Source organism: Balaenoptera physalus, assembly GCF_965194825.1.
Source record: "Balaenoptera physalus genome assembly, chromosome: 10".
In the NCBI taxonomy this organism is placed as follows: Eukaryota; Metazoa; Chordata; class Mammalia; order Artiodactyla; family Balaenopteridae; genus Balaenoptera; species Balaenoptera physalus.
Window position 1 is genome coordinate 63,100,331 of NC_138889.1, and position 16,391 is coordinate 63,116,721.

Sequence of the window (16,391 nt, forward strand, 5' to 3'; positions counted from 1 at the left end):
GTCATCTTCTAGGGGCACTAAAAGGAATCAAGGAGATAAGGGTTCAGGGTTCCCAGGTCTTAGCTGAGACTTGGCCTGCACTAACCTCAGATTGGATAAGACTCAGCTTGTCCCTCCTCCAGTGATGGGAACACTGTCAAAGCTGAACAAACTTGAATCTGAGGCAGCTGTCACTGTTGTGGGTATTGCCTCAGGCTCAGTGGAATTACCAGGAAGCCTGGTGAGGGGGTGGAGGTATGCAGGGAGACCAACAGCACCTGGTACAGAGTCAGCAGACACATAGTTTCAAGCAGAAGATTCTTTTTATCAAGTGAAATCTTAAGTAGAATCATGACATGTAAACATGACAGTGGAACTACTCTCATCTGATTGAAGTGAGGGGTTCAGAGGTTACAGCCCATCTTATTGGCCTCCTGTCATGGAAGCCTCTGAGGCATCTCCACAGAACCTTGGTGCTCTGTGAAGCAACTCTAACCTCAGGATAGCTGAAGAGTGCAAAGGGGCCCAGACAGGTTAGATAAGTTTCCCAAGGCCATGCAATCAGCCCAGGTCTTCTGCATCCCAAGCCAGCAGGCCTTTCCTTCCACTTCCTCCTTGTTTCAGTGAAGTGAGACCAGAGCTACTGGCGCTTGCCTGAGTTGGGGGGCATCTTTACTTGGTATAAGAGACTTCTGATCTGCTGAACAGCTCAAATCATTTATTGTCAAACCAAACTGACCATCCCCGGGCCTTTAGGACTGCTGGGGTCCCAGGAACCTCAGAGTGCGTTGTGCTTGATCCAGACCTTCTTGGGTTTGATGTTCATGCGTTTCCACACTTCAGCTGTTGTGCGGTCTGCCTTGGTGACCCCACTGAAGTCAAACGTGGTGATACGGGGCAGGGTGCACAGCACATATTGCCTGTGGGGAAGACTTGGGCTGGGGGCCAGGCCCCCTTCTAGAACCCTTTTCCCCCTCCACCAGTCGCTCCTATCTCCTCTGACTGCAAGGAATGGAGGGACTTGAGTAGAGTGTGGGGGAGACTGAATTTATCCTGACTGACATCAAGAAATGCCTAAAGCCCTCTACTCCCTTCCCTGGTCCAAGCATAGCAGAAGGATAGTGTTAGGTTTCTAACCCTAACCCTCCTCCTTTCCCTCATGGGAGCCCAGCTGGAGCCCACCTCCACGGCAGGGCACTTACCTATACCCCTTCTCTTCCTCTATGGGGTTCCCATGGAGTGTCAGGCTGCGGAGCCGAGGGAGGACAGCCAGCTTGTTCACCTCTCCAAGGCGCTGGATGCTGTTGCCATGGAGGTAGAGCACACTCAAGTTGAAGAAAGTTGTCAGGACCTGTTGGGGAAGGAAACCGGAAGCTAGACTGGACAGAGCCGTTTATCTGTGCTCAGGACTGACTTGTGGGCAGAGAAGGAAGAGTTTGGGGGAACGATTTGTCACCCCCAGAGCCATACTAGATTGATTCCAACCTACTTTTATTTACCTTTGAAGGGGTACAGGGGCACCACACTGACAGAGCACTGTGATCCGAGGGGCAGAAGGTATGGGCCTGGGTCCTATCACTGCCACTGACTTGCCAGGTGCCTGGGCTCTCCTGCTCCTCCTTGAACCTTAGCTGTCCCTTCACTGAAGACCATTCCAGCTTTGGTGTTCTAAGATTCTATCACGACAGGGGACAGGGGACAGCATCATGCTAGGTACATAAGAGCTTTTAAAATAGTAGTTAAATTGAGATCACTGCACCTGGGGAACAGTTTCCAAGTCATACTCTAACTCCTTTCCCCTCTAACACAGATCCTGGATGAAAAGGGGCCAGTTTTGTTTGTTTCTTAAAATTTAGCCTGAGTTCATGGAAAGTAACTGCTGTACTTTTAGTACCTACCTCTGCAAAAGAACTTGGCACAAAGCACGGTGGGTGCCCAATAATAAGCTACAATTTTACTTCAGCCTCCTGTGTGAAGGCTTGCTATGTGCCGGTTGCTTTTCCATATGTTCTCATTTAATCCTCACAAAATGTTTATAATGCTGGCATATTATCCCCATTTTTCAGACAGCAAGGCTGAGGTTTTGAAAGGTTAGGAGCTTGCTCAAGGTCACGAAGTTAGGCAGATCTAGTATTTGAACCTATATCTATCTGAGCCCACAGCCATGTGCTTTGCAGGGCACCATGCTGCCTCACTACTTCCTTGATAATATGTGGGAGGTGGAGAGGCTGGGGGCTGGACAAGGTGGCTTCAGGTCCACCCTCTGGACTCACAGGGTCAATGGAAGTCAGGTCGTTGAAGGACAGGTCAATCCAGGCCAGGTTCTCCGGATGCTCCAGAAGCTGTGAAACCACATGGTTGAAGCCTCTCAGGTCATTGAGGACATTGTTGTTCAGCCACAGGGACTGAGACATTGACTTCCCTGACTTTGCGTGCCTTAGTGGTCGTAGCCCTGTCCGTGGCTCCTCGCTTAACAGATCTGTGGGGACAGAGTGAACTTTGGGTATGTCATCTTTGCTTTTCTGGCTCTGGGGGGTGGCAAAGGAACAGAACTGGGAGGATTTGTAGCTAGAGGAGCTGGCAGGGCCAGAATCCCATGCTTGTGTCTAGTGCGACTGTATGCACTGTTCCCCAGGCCCCAGCAGTCAGAGTGAGCTTGGATTAAGGGTCAAACACTTCCCATCCCAAACTCTTGGTTTGGGTCACGTGCTCCTCTCAGGTCTATTGTATCATTGGGTCCTCTGTGTACCACCCCTGTGTGGGAATTGGAGGGAGGCGGATTTTATAGATGAAGAAACCAAGAAGCAGAGGTGTTGGACTTGAGCCAAGATGCTGAAGCACAAAATCCAGAATTATCCACTGGTAGAGCCTATAGAATTCACTTCAATGTCACACTCTCTTGATGTCCTCTCCCTCTTCCATTAGTATTGAGTAACTGCTATGTGCCAGATACTGGATATACAATGGTGAACAAAATGAGAGGTAAGCTCTGTATGAATAATAGAGCAGGGGTGAAGTAGATGTTTATGCCTTGGAGGAGCTCAGATGGGAAAGATGAAAACAAATGGTCAATATACTATAATAAATGCTATTTAAGTGGTGGAAGCATGGAAAAGGGTCTCCTAACCCAGTTGGGGAACTTAGGGAAGTTTCCCAGGGAAGGTGAAGCCTGAGCTGGATATCTCAGTGGGTTAGGAGACGTTAACCAGGCAAAGAAGGGTGGAAAGGGTGAGAAGAGCATGAGCAAAGGCACAGAGGTATGGAATAGCGTGGGCGCACACACACGTACTACACAAGGGGGCAAGGAGGGAAAAGGAGACACGGAGCCTTGAAAAGCAGGCTGAGTATCTTAGACTTTATCCTGTAGAAGATGGGAAGCCACTGGAGGGTTGAAAGCAAAGGAGATGATTCAGCTCTCTCAATTCAGAAAGATCACTCTGAAGGTTTAGTATGGAGCATGGATTGTAGGGAGTGGGTGGGACTGGAAGACCAATTTGCCTCTTTCAGTCATCTAAGCAAGGATGAGAGGGACATACAAACAGCATGAATTGATGGTTGACTAGATGCAAGGGTAGACTAATATTCCAGGATGTTGGGACTTCCCTGGCGGTCCAGTGGTTAAGACTGCACTTCCAGCACAGGTGGCGCAGGTTCGATCCCTGGTGTGGGAACTAAGATCCCACATGCTGTGTGGCGCAGCCAAAAAAAAAAAATTCAAGGGTTTTGCTCAGTTTTCTTGATGACTGGTGAGATGCCAGTCCTATGAACTGATACAGGATTAAGAAAAGGAGAAGAGGGACTTCCCTGGTGGTCCAGTGGTAAAGAATCTGCCTTCCAGTGCAGGGGACGTGCGTTCGATCCCTGGTCAGGGAACTAAGATCCCACGTGCCGCAGGGCAACTAAGCCTGCGTGCCACAACTACTGAGCCTGCGTGTCTCAACTAGGGAGCCCGTGTGCCGCAAACTACAGAGCCCGCATGCCACAACTAGAGAGAGGAAAAACCCACACACCACAACTAGAGAGGAGCCCACACACTGCAGCGAAGAGCCCGCGTGTGTTGCAACAAAAAGATCCCACATGCTGCCATGAAGATCCCGCGTGCTGCAACTAAGACCCGACGCAGCCAGAAAGAAAAATCAATCAATCAATCAAAATTAAAAAAAAAACCAAAAAACAGTTGGGAAGGTGATGAGTTTAGGCTTGGGCTTGGCATGTCTGAGGTTCCTATAGTACTGGAAAGAGGAGGAGCCAAGTAAGCAGTTGGATATGAAGGAGACATAGACGTGAGAATCATTAGCATAGAGTACAAGTTAGAGAAATAGATGAGATTCTTCAAGCAGAGCGAGGGTGGGGGGAGGGGCATCCATTAAAGAAGTTAAGAACCAGGGCAGGGCAGGGAGAACCAGGAGGCTCACAGTCTGTCAGTGGCAGAGTCAGAACCATTCACCAGCTCTGGCTGAGGTGACTAGATGTTTCCTGTTGCCTCTGTGCCTTTAGTTACTTGTCTAAAGCTGCCTCCCAGAAAGGAAGCAGTATTTTCTGAACTGGTCCGCTTGTCTTCACCCTCTCCTCAGCTCTTACTGGACACACTTCTCTTCCACCCCCACCCAGCTTAAACTTCTTCTCCTCAGCTGCAGGTCAGGCAGCATCCACCAGGTGGCTCTCTGTCTTGGTCCTGGAGTGAGCAGACCCACAGTTGGGGCCTGAGGGTGGGGGGAGGTGGCAAGAGGGTCATGGAGCGGAGTACCCCAGCTCGTGAATAAACTCCTAATCCTGACCCCCAACCTCACATCTCCTGACTGCAGACCCTGAAATGAAAAGACAGATGAGTAAAAGTTAAGATCAAAATAAGCCCACCTACGGACTAGCCTCCAGTCTGATGAGGCAGCAGCTTGGGGAATGCCAGCAAGCATGGGCTGATCCCCAGCTCAGGGGGAGCCACTGGGGATGGTATTGCCTAGAACTTGAGGCTGCCTGGGGTTGCTGTTACCATGGATCATGGGTGGAGGAGGGTGTCCAGGCTGCTCTCCTCCGACTCCATCAGAGCACTGCATTGCCTGAGGATCTGTCAAAGCTGCCCTGTTCAGAGTAGGCCAAGGCAGGTCTGGAAATTGGACCACAGATATCAACACTCAGAGAACTAGGGGTTGTCTAGCCCCAGGAAGATCTGGGGAAAACATAATTCTGTCTTCATATCTATGAAGGGTTGCCATGCAGCTTTTCCCATGTGTCCCCAGAGAACATGTGTTTGATGTGAAGAACTGCCTTGTGTCATTCCTCACGCTGTAATGGAAGGGCTGGTAGGTGTGTGGTATGGGACTCCCTTAACTGTGGGTTTGTGAGCAGTTAGAGCATTATGGGTTGGAGGTACTAGACTGGATGCCTTCTAAAGTCACTGCCATTTCAGATTCTATGATCCATATATTGATTAATTCAGGAAATAGTGTACCAAGTACCCCCAAACTCTACCCTGTCCTCTAACCCCAATTTTAAGTCAGTGCAGCAAATGCCCTGGGGAACCTGAGGGGACTGGCCTTTTGGGGCTTAGATGTGCCTCTCCTTCTCCCTTCCCCACTCAGCAAGGAGCACTATGCCTGGCATACGTGTACAGACCTACACACACATATATAGAAGGCTTAATAGTAGTGGGTGCTCAAGATTTAACTATTAAATGAAAGACAGGGCATCTGTGCAGATTATGTTTTGTGCTGTGCAGTTATCCTTGGTCATAGTAGCTTGTCTCTCCCCTCCTCCTGAGGACACCATAGAGGGCTAAGCCACACTCCCCGCTCAGAGCTAGGAATTCTCAGGGTAGGTAGGAGCCATACTTCTCTCCTTCCTCTGTCACCTCAGCTATCTTGTACATAGCCATTATTGCAGCTAAAACCCTGTGAAACATGGACTACATCAATCAGAAGTGATGCTGTGCATAATAAAGGAGGATCACGGCAAGTGGGTGTGTGCTATGAGAGAACAAATGGGAGTTACTGTTGCAGCTGATGCCAACCCAAGTAGTAAGTACCCTAAACCCAAACCCAAGTAGTATCCAGTACCCTTGATAACTATTCACGTGCTTCCTGAACTTAAAGGTGGCCACTGCTTGCCTAAGAGAGTTGACCAAAGCCAGATAATGGGTCTAGGTTATGTTGATGCCAACCTGTGTTCTGTGAAGGCAGATGTACTGATGTGTTTATGAGAGCAGATAACAAAGACAGAAGAATTTCCCTGGGAAGAAGCATATTCCCTTGAGAATATGATCTTGATGAGAGACTCCCTCTGTCCCCTCCTGAAAGGTTCTAGGTGCCCATTTACAAACACACTGAATGATAAAATAGGAATGAGCGTGGGCAGTGCTGGGACCTGTAATAAGTGTGGGTGATAATGGAATAAACTTGGATATGACTGGAATGAATATAAAATTTGTCAATAAATATTTAGACTGGAAACATGCCAGTTTGTTAATAACAAGACCTTGCATGTTTTACCAGTGATCAGAACAGGCTTGTGTCCTCAGACAGAGGAGAATGGGTTCTGCCTGTTGGCTGGGACTCTGTAGCAGCCTGTGTTTTCCTTTCATTAGTCTCTTCTCTCCAGGTAAAAAATGGAGAATAAAACTATTGGCTGATAGACTGGCTCTCCAGTTTTCTTCCACCTGACTATCTTGCTGTAGCCTGGCTTCTTTTGAAGATCATCAGTTACCCTGAAAGCCCCCTGGTTCCTTTCAGATTTGCTGTTAATTTTTAAAAAGGCCAAACTCTTCCACTCCCACCTCCCTACCCATTACTCTCCCCAAAAGCGCAACAACAAAAATCCCATATGCTTATGGGAAGAATCTCTTTAGGCTTTTAAGTAGAAGACTGGCTTCTCCCTAGGGACCACACCCATCCTGCTGCCATGGTGAGTGGAATATTGTGCTCTGGGGGCTGACCTTGGGTCACGTGGATGCTTCGGAAGGAGTAGTCAAGAGGGGGCTCTTGCACCGAAGTGTTCATATAGTCCTGTTTGTTCATAGCTCAGGCCATCGTTTGTCAGGTGTAAGCATGGGCCCTGGGAATCCGGGTTCAGCCTGGGAGGACAGAGAAGGACTGGTGTTGGCCCTCAGGTTTCCTCATAGCTCTCCACCCCTGCTATATACCCTCCACTACTCCAGGTTTGCGTGGCTGCATTTCTACTTTAAGATAACAATCATGATTCCTTGCATTTGTAGGTCACTTCCTACTTCTCTGAGCACCTTCACATTCCTTAGAGTTCATTGATAGTTATAATACCCATTTGTACTTTCCAAAGAAACTGAGGCCCCAGGGTGAAAGCACTTGCCCAAAGTTAAGCCAGTGAGTCAGTTGTGGACTGCAATCCTAGTCTTCTGAATCCTACTCTGAGGCCCTTTCTGCTACTCCATAGTAGTTGCCATGAAAGCTGTCTTGATACCTACCCTCTGGTGACATCAACTGGGCTATTCTATTGCAAACCCTTGAGGGCCTGCACTGGATCTGGTGTCTGACAGCCCTTTGCAGTCTGACCCAGATGGGGATTTGCTACCTTCTCTGCTCACCTTGTCTGTCAGCCCCATTATCTTTTCATCTGAGACCCTACTTTCAGCTACATCCTGAATGTAGTCATACATATATAAACATACATACACATAAAACCAGAGTCTGCCTCACTCACTCACCTGTCACTGATGCCTGAAACTCCACCATTAGGGATTCATTCCTTTGGGTTCAGGGATTGTTCCCTGTTAAAATGGAAATACCCCCTGAGAGGGGTGAACACAGTGTTATCAGTCATTTACAACGTGGTGTGAATTGTCTTATCAGATCCTTTCCAATTTGTTAGCTCAAATAAAGCTCAGAATTTTTCGACTGGGCTGAGCCATGAGAACACCACTCACCTGTGAAGAGGAGAGCTGACACACTTTACGAGGGGTTTTGTATGTGACACAAACAAAAGACAAATAGACTGACAAATACATGTCCCAGTCAACCTCCCCTTCTCACTTCATCCACTGCTGTCACCTCCTTTGCATTTACTACTTTACTTGCTTTCCAAAAGGATTTGAGGTATTTTACAGTAATAACGCACTCATAAAACAGGATGATTTGTAGAACAGAGCTGTCCAACGGAAATATAATGAACATCACAAATGTAAGCCACGTGTATAGTTTCTTTTTCCACATATGTAATTTAAAATTTTCTAGTAGAAAGAAAAGTCAAAAGAAACAGGTGAGGTTAAGTTTAATAATATATTTTATTTAACCCAATATATCCAAAATATCACTCAACATATAATTGATATTAAAATTTGAGATACTTTACACTTACAGCACATCCCAACTGGGACAAGCTACCTGTCAAGTGCTTAATAGCCACTTGTGACTAGAGGCTACCATACTGGACAGTACAGATATAGAAAATGAAAACATGGAAGAGAAAGATTAGAAGCCAGAATAAAGGAAGAGAGAGAGAGAAACCAGGGAATTAGGAAACTATGCCTCTATTTATCCCTGAAATTCCTGGCAGCTAAAGCAAAAGTGGAAACCTTAGTATATGTGGTTCTCATCATTCAATTCAAAGAAACAATTTGTATCCAGAGACTATGAAATTCACAAATGTTCTTAAAATGGAATTTCTCTTAAGAAACCATGGACCTGATAGCTTATAATTCAGCTTAAGCTTAATACAGTCTAGATAAATTCCTTTTTTGGTGACTTAACATATGAAGGATAGAGTTTAACAGGTTTAGAGGAATGGAAAGTGAGTGTCTTCCTCTCAAAAAGCAGCAGTCTCAACTGAGCTTTGGGGAAGTGCTGGCTTGAGTCACTTCACAGCTGAATTCTCTGTCAAGTGTGAGACTGGCCTGATGGGCATGGGCTGTTGACTGGGGAGACCTGAATCTTTGGATATCAAATCTCCAGACACAACAAAGAACACATTCTTTTGTAGAAACAGAGGAAGCTGGCTTGCTTCTCACCTAGAACCCACAAGAAATTTGATGCCTCTGAGCAAGACTGGGTACTTTTCTCAAGTTGGGACCCCAGAGTTCAGCACTACAGGACATGGATTTTAGCTTAAAATATTTAAGGGTGTATTTTTACCATTAATCTCCTTGACCATCAGAGAACCTCAGTGCAGTTCCAAAGGACTTCTGATTTTGTGTAGCACCAGCTCCTGAAGCATTTTTCTGGATGAATTAGTATTAAAAATAGAGCCCCGGGGCTTCCCTGGTGGCGCAGTGGTTAAGAATCTGCCTGCCAATGCAGGGGACACGGGTTCGAGCCCTGGTCCGGGAAGATCCCACATGCCGTGGAGCAACTAATCCCGTTTGCCACAACTACTGAGCCTGCGCTCTAGAGCCCACGAGCCACAACTACTGAGCCTGTGTGCCACAACTACTGAAGCCCGCGCACCTAGAGCCTGTGCTCGGCAACAAGAGAAACCTCCACAATGAGAAGCCCGTGCACTGCAACGAAGAGTAGCCCCCGCTCGCCGCAACTAAAGAAAGCCCGAGTGCAGCAACGAAGACCCAATGCAGCCATAAATAAATACATAAATAAATAAATTTATTTATTTATTTAAAAAAAATGGAGCCCCAAGTAGTTGGACAAATTTGCCCATTGGAAAGGGTTATTAGTCTTCTCCATTTAAACACCAGCCCAGGCTGTGAGCTAGTATTGTGTCTTATTCATCATCTAACACAGAACCTGGCTTACAGCAGGCACTCAGGAAATGTTTGTGGGAGGAATGAATGAGAAACTGCCAAATACAAGGATTTCTGTTTTGGGGGTGTTGATGCTAAGCTGCACTTTCTAACAATTGGCTCCGAGGTTCAGCTATTTCAGTCCACACCTCATTCACAGTAAGATATTTAATTCAATTCTTCAAACATTTGTTGAGTGCCTGCTGCCCTATGCTTGACCAGAAGGAATGAAGCCAAGATACAAATAATAGAACCCTGTCTGTAAAGAGCACAGGAAATCCTGCTGGGTTGCTATTGATTGTGGCAAACCAGCCTGCATCCAGTTCTAAGAAACAGCTGCCTACTTAGTGAATACTCTCATGTTTCAGTACTCAGCTCTAGTATACCCTCTTTGATGAACACTTTCTTTCCAGATAAAATTGATCATTGTGCCCTGTATCAGATTGATTCCCTTGATGAACCCTATCATGGTCTCCCCTATATCCATCTCTTTTGCCCTCTAACCTTGTAGTTCCATCCACTCTGATGCTGGGTTCAGCCATGCGACTTGCTTTGGCCAACAGGATGTTGGTAAACATGAAGCAAATAGAAGCTTAAAGAGAGGACTTGCCCTGTGCTCTTTGCCAGTGCCAAGAGAACATGGTTAGCCTGCTGGAGGGGTATGAGAAATGTGTAGGTGAGATATGTGAAAAAGAGAGCCAGTGATCCCAGGTGAGGCCATCCTAGACTAGCCTATAGCCAGCCTACCCGAAGGCAAGATCAGGAGAGTCACCCAACCCACATGTGACTGCAAACACATGAATCAGCCCTGTCAAGATCAGAAGAAACACATGGCTGACTCGGAGACTTGGAAGCAATAATAAATGTTTATTGTTTTAAGCCACCATGTTTTTGGATGGTTTGTTATACAGCAATAACTAATTGATATATGCGCCCACTGTACTTTGAATAAAATTTCATCACAGCCTGTTTCCTTATCTGTAAAATGGAGACAAACCCTGTCTTGAGAGCTGTTGTATGTCCTGTAGCAGGTGTTCAATAAATTGAACCAGTTGTACTCTCTGTACTCATTTCTTTATAACCTACTTCCTGTTCCCTCCTTGTAAGCTTGAGGACAGGGAAAGAAGTCAGACTTCTTTCTCTCTTCCCACCATTACCCTGCACCAAGCCTGGGTATTCACTAAAGTCTTGATGGATAAATGGAGAAATGAAAGAAGAAATGAAGGAATAAATGAGTGATATCTTCAAGGTGTCACATAGTGAACCTGACTGCTGGGGAGAACTGACGAGCCTTGAGGTTGACTTACTCGCTCCAGTGGCTATGTTTTTGGAGTCAGTCTTTCCCAGCTGCTATTCAGCCTCATGACCAGGAGCTAGTCAGACCCTAGCGCCTTCCTCATTTGTCTACGTTGACTGAATTGATGAATGATAGGGTTAGGGGCATACCTGCTCTGTTTTGGAGTTTTTTTTCTCCCGATTGGAAATATCGTTTACTGTTTTTCTTTTTTAATTTTAAAAGTTAACGTTATAGCTGAATAAAGTCAAACAACATAGAGAGATACATAAAGTGAAAACTAAAAGTGTGGCTCTCCATCTCACTCTCCAAGAACGCTCATGATTTACAGTTTGGGAATATAACCTCCTAGAAGACGTATATAACAAAATTATGTATATATATACATATATATATATATTTTTAAAATTATTTATTTATTTTTGTTCATTTATTTTTGGCTGTGTTGGGTCTTCATTTCTGTGCGAGGGCTTTCTCTAGTTGCGGCGAGCGGGGGCCACTCTTCATCGCGGTGTGCGGGCCTCTCACTATCGTGGCCTCTCCTGTTGCGGAGCACAAGCTCCAGACGTGCAGGCTCAGTAGTTGGGGCACACGGGCCTAGTTGCTCCGCGGCCTGTGGGATCTTCCCAGACCAGGGCTCGAACCCATGTCCCCTGCATTGGCAGGCAGATTCTCAACCACTGTGCCACCAGGGAAGCCCAATTATGTATATTTTAAAATAAACACATACTGTCTGTTCTTTTGTAAAGCTATTTTTTCTTTTCAAATTGTTGTAGACTCTCTTACCCTTTATAATAGCTGCAGAGTGTTCCATAGAATTTGTGTGTACCCTACTCTAACTTTACTTGGGCTCCCCCGTTGATGCAGTGGTTAAGAATCCGCCTGCCTGTGGCACATATATACAATGGAGTATTACCCAGCCATAAAAAGAAACGAAATTGAGTTATTTGTAGTGAGGTGGATGGACCTAGAGTCTATCATACAGAGTGAAGTAAGTCAGAAAGAGAAAAACAAATGCCGTATGCTAACACATATATATGGAATCTAAAAAAAAAAAGTGGTACTGATGAACCTAGTTGCAGGGCAGGAATAAAGAGATAGACATAGAAAATGGACTTGAGGACTTGGAGTGGGAGGGGGAAGCTGGGGCGAAGTGAGAGTAGCATCGACATATACACTACCGGATGTAAAATAGTTGGCTGGTGGGAAGCAGCAGCATAGCATAGGGAAATAGGTTTGGTGCTTTGCGATGACCTAGAGGGGGGATAGGGAGGATGGGAGGGAGGCTCAAGAGGGAGGGGATATGGGGACATGTGTATGCATATGGCTGATTCGCTTTGTTGTGCAACAGAATCTAACACAGTATTGTGAAGCAATTATACTCCAATAAAGATCTATTTAGGACTTTCCTGGTGGCGCAGTGGTTAGGAATCCACCTGCCAGTGCGGGGGACACGGGTTCGAGCCCTGGTCCAGGAAGATCCCACATGCCGTGGAGCAACGAAGCCCGTGCACCACAACTACAGAGCCTGTGCTCTGGCGCCCGCAAGCCACAACTGCTGAGCCTGTGTGCCACAGCTACTGAAGCCCACGAGCCTAGAGCCCGTGCTCTGCAATAGAAGAAGCTACCGCAATGAGAAGCCCACGCACCACAACGAAGACCCAACACGGCCAAAAATTAAAAAAAAAAAAAAAAATCTATTTAAAAAAAAAATAAGTTAAGGCTTGGGAGTCAGAAGAAAAAAAAAAAAGAATCCGCCTGCCAATGCAGGGGACACGGGTTCAAGCCCTGGTCCGGGAAGATCCCACATGCCGCGGAGCAAATAAGCCTGTACGCCACAACTACTGAGCCTGCACTCTAGAGCCCGCGAGCCACAACTACTGAGCCTGCGCTCTAGAGCCCGTGAACCACAACTACTGAAGCCCACGCACCTAGAGCCCGTGCTCCGCGACAAGAGAAGCCACCGCGATGAGAAGCCCGCGCACCACAACAAAGAGTAGCCCCCTATCGCCGCAACTAGAAAAAGCCCGCGTGCAGCAACGAAGAACCAACTCAGCCAAAAATAAAATAAAATAAATTTATATAAAAAAAAACTTTACTTAATTTAACTTCATTTAACCAATCCCAAGTTGATCATGGAAATTTGTTTTCAGTTTTTGGAAATTGCTAACAATTGGAATTTGATTTGTTGATAGCCTGTCCCTTCTCTCTCTCAGGTAAGTAGCAACATGATGGCCCAGGAAGCTTTGAGGAATATTCAGATGAAGAGATCTGATAGGAGATTCAACAGCCTGGCGTAGTGAGGGTTTCTATTTATGGGCTACAGGTGGAAGAAAAACCAAAGACTGTCATGAAAAGTCTTCCACATAATCTAATGTATTCTGGGAAGTTATGTTTCCAGGTGCCAAAGGTAGGCCCCAAATTCAAACTGGTTCCTGCCCATCTCTCTACTCCCATCTCTTATCCTCACCTCCAGTTCTGCAGACCAGCCAAATGCAACTACTTGGAGTAAGTTCTCTGCACCTGCCTCTGGGCTTCTGCACATCCAGCTTTCTCTGCTTGGAGTACAGTTTCTTCTTCTTTTTGCCTTGCTAATTTTTAATGACTCAGCTCCGGTTTCCCTTTTTTCTGAGGAGCCTACCCTCATGCCCAAGTCTAGATGTGCGACTTCTCTTCTGGACTCCCATAACACCCTATATTTACCCTTGGTAGCACTCGTAACACTAGGATTATCTCCTTACTATCTGTGTGTACATAAACTCCACCAGGGCAGAAGCCATGTTTTTCTCATGGTTGTATCCTGACAGTGGAGGCAAGTAGTACGTACCTAACAATATGTTAAACATTGCAACAGTGAATAACACTATAAAGGAGAGGGACACAAGGTTGCTATAATTGAGGGATCTGAGCTGCTCTGGGCAGTCAGGGGAGATAGTCCTAAAGAAGTGATTGACAGGGACTTCCCTGGTGGTCCAGTGGTTAAGACTCTGCACTTCCAATGCAGGGGCACGTGGGTTCGTCCTTGGTGGGGGAACTAAGATCCCACATGCCACGCGGCTCGGCCAAAAAAAAAAAAAAATTGATCGAGAGAAATCTGAAGGATAAGTACAAATTAACTATGGCAGAGGGAAAAGATGAACATTCCAGGAAGAAATAACAGCATGTGCAAAGGCTCTATGGTAAGTGGTTACTTGGAAATTTTGAAGACCTTAAAGAAGGCCATATAACTGGAGGGAGAGTGGGAGGGAAATGTATGGTTAGACTGGAGGCTGGAAAGATGGGCAGGAGTCAAGCTGAGATGTTGCTTGATGCTAAGGGCAATAGGAAGCCCAAGGTATATTTTTAATTGGGGGTATTGTGGGGAAAGTGAACAATATCAGATTTGCATTTTGAAGGATTACTCTGGTTGCAGTATGCAAAATGGCTCCGAGGGAAGGCAGGAAGGATGTGATGGTAGCTACGACTAGAGAAAAGATATTTAGAAGTAAAGCTGACAGGATTTTATGATGGATGGGAAATGAAAGAGGTATTAAAGATAACGCTTGTTTTTTTACTTCCGTAATGGTGGACAGAGGTGAGAACACTGGAAGAAATTCAGGCTTGGAGTACATAGGGATTATGAGTTCAGCTGCAAACATGTTGAGTTTGGATGTTTTTGAGATATCCTAAAGGAGATGTTGAAGATGCAATTTGTTATATAGATCTGGAGCTTGGAGATGAGGGTTGGGTGGGGTTGGAGATACACACTCCTGTACATCTGCATATAGGTGGTAAATGAAGTTGTGGATGTGGACGAGAATATCCAAGAAGAGAATCTAGAGTGAGGTGGGAAGTGGGCCTAGGACCAAGCATGGGGGAGCTTTAAGACAGTAAGTGGACCAATCAGGGCCAGCTAGGAGCCAGCCAGAAGCTAACTAATCATGGCAGCATCAGACGTGGGTGCTGTGTTAGCAAGACTGTTTACTTATTGTTTAGTTAAATCTGTTTGATTCCCATTGTCTTTAGTCTCTCTAGTTACCTTTCCCCATTTAAACTTTCAAGGAAGGATCTGAAACCCATTCAGGCTGAAATGTAAATAACTCAATGTAGGCAATACAAGTTTCTTTTCCCTGGGGCAGTTTATCTTACTACTTTGAACAAGTCCTTAAGCTAGAGAGGCTGTAGGCTCAAGCTAGAGACTTGGCTGGAAGTTGGCAAACGGGGGTCTAGTCCTAGCTGTCACTGACTTGGTGTGTGGCCTCCAGCAAGTCACTGCTCCTCGCTAGGTTTCAGTTTTCCAATCTGTGAAATGGGGATAAATATCCTTGAACTCACAAAGCTCAAAAGAAAGACTGGATGTGAAGACACTGGGTAAGTTGTAATAGATCTGTCATGAAGACTGAAAAGGAGTGAAGCTCTAACTGCAGAACTTGGAGAAGCAGACCACAGAGGAGGTGTAGGGAGAAGAGGTAATTTAAGGACAGGACCCCTAATAAGTATGTGTGGGAAGATCCTGCTGACTCTCTGAAAAGGAGGCTCTACCCTGGGGTCTTCCTGCTTGGAAGGAAAGGGGCAGTTCAAGCCCCAGAAAGTTTCCTACAAATCCAGAATTAGGGACTGTGATTTACTCTAATCTTACTCCCATGTCTTGAAGAGGGTCTCAGTCGACCAGAGGAAAACCAACCCCATGTCTGAGGACGTTTCAGATCTCCCAGGATGTGTCAGGGATTTGAGACAGTAGTATTAGGGGGTCCCATCTTTGTGATGGGGGAGGTTCTTAAGCACCCCCAAATCTGTCTGGGTATGTGTCTCAGCCTTCCCTTCCCTCCCTGCGCCCGTCTATCCCATATGGGTTTGTGTCTTGTTCACTGCGAAAAGGGATAAGGGGTAACGGGGGAAGGTCTCAGGTCCCCGAGAAAGGAAGCTCTTAGTCTTTCCGTGCGCCCCTCCCCTCTCCATAGAGTTCTTGTCCCCTAGAGCAAGTTTCCTGTTTTCCCGCCCAACTCACCCGCAGTTGCTTCCCCTCCAGTCTCTGCGTCCCACTATCTCAGGGTTACTCAGAGCAACTCCATGGTAACTACCTATGTCACCACGTCCCAGCTGAGCGCCGTAGGCGCTGCCGCGATGCCTACCGGGAGCTGTAGTCCGTCAGGGGCTGGGTTCCAAGGCCGCGGGCGGTGCAGGGATTTGTAGTTGCCTTCGCCCTCAAGCCGAGGGCCGGGGTCCGGAAGTTGTGGCACCCTTTCTCCCTTTCCAGTGGCCCTCACACTTCCTTTTCCCGGGTCCTCCAGCGTGCTCTTGCGTGCGACGCCAGCCGACAGGGGCCAATTGAAGGGCGGCGCGAGGGGGCGGGGCCATAGTTTAAACTAATTGTGTGCGTACGGCGCTGGCGCGAGCCCGCGACCAGCGCGATCCGGGGAAAGCCAGAGTAGGAGCGGGAGA

General features: G+C 46.7%; 1 protein-coding gene across 6 annotated transcripts; it reads right to left on the bottom strand.

The window, feature by feature from the left end:
• Positions 1-283: 283 nt before the first annotated feature.
• On the bottom strand, positions 284-16,234 carry LRRC51 (leucine rich repeat containing 51). 6 transcript variants are annotated; one of them, XM_082411455.1, is made up of 7 exons: positions 16,082-16,234; positions 7,652-7,735; positions 6,908-7,045; positions 2,253-2,458; positions 1,479-1,655; positions 1,182-1,330; positions 284-899 (listed from the first exon to the last, which is right to left on the bottom strand). In XM_082411455.1, the coding sequence occupies exons 3-7, from the start codon at positions 6,987-6,989 to the stop codon at positions 758-760; spliced, it is 756 nt and encodes a 251-aa protein (XP_082267581.1). In that variant the 5' UTR covers positions 6,990-7,045; positions 7,652-7,735; positions 16,082-16,234; the 3' UTR covers positions 284-757. The 6 variants fall into 6 exon arrangements, with proteins under 6 accessions (XP_082267581.1, XP_082267580.1, XP_082267585.1 ...); XM_082411454.1 differs by lacking the exon at positions 16,082-16,234 and adding an exon at positions 15,958-16,060; XM_082411459.1 differs by lacking the exons at positions 1,479-1,655; positions 16,082-16,234 and adding an exon at positions 15,958-16,059.
• Positions 16,235-16,391: the final 157 nt, after the last annotated feature.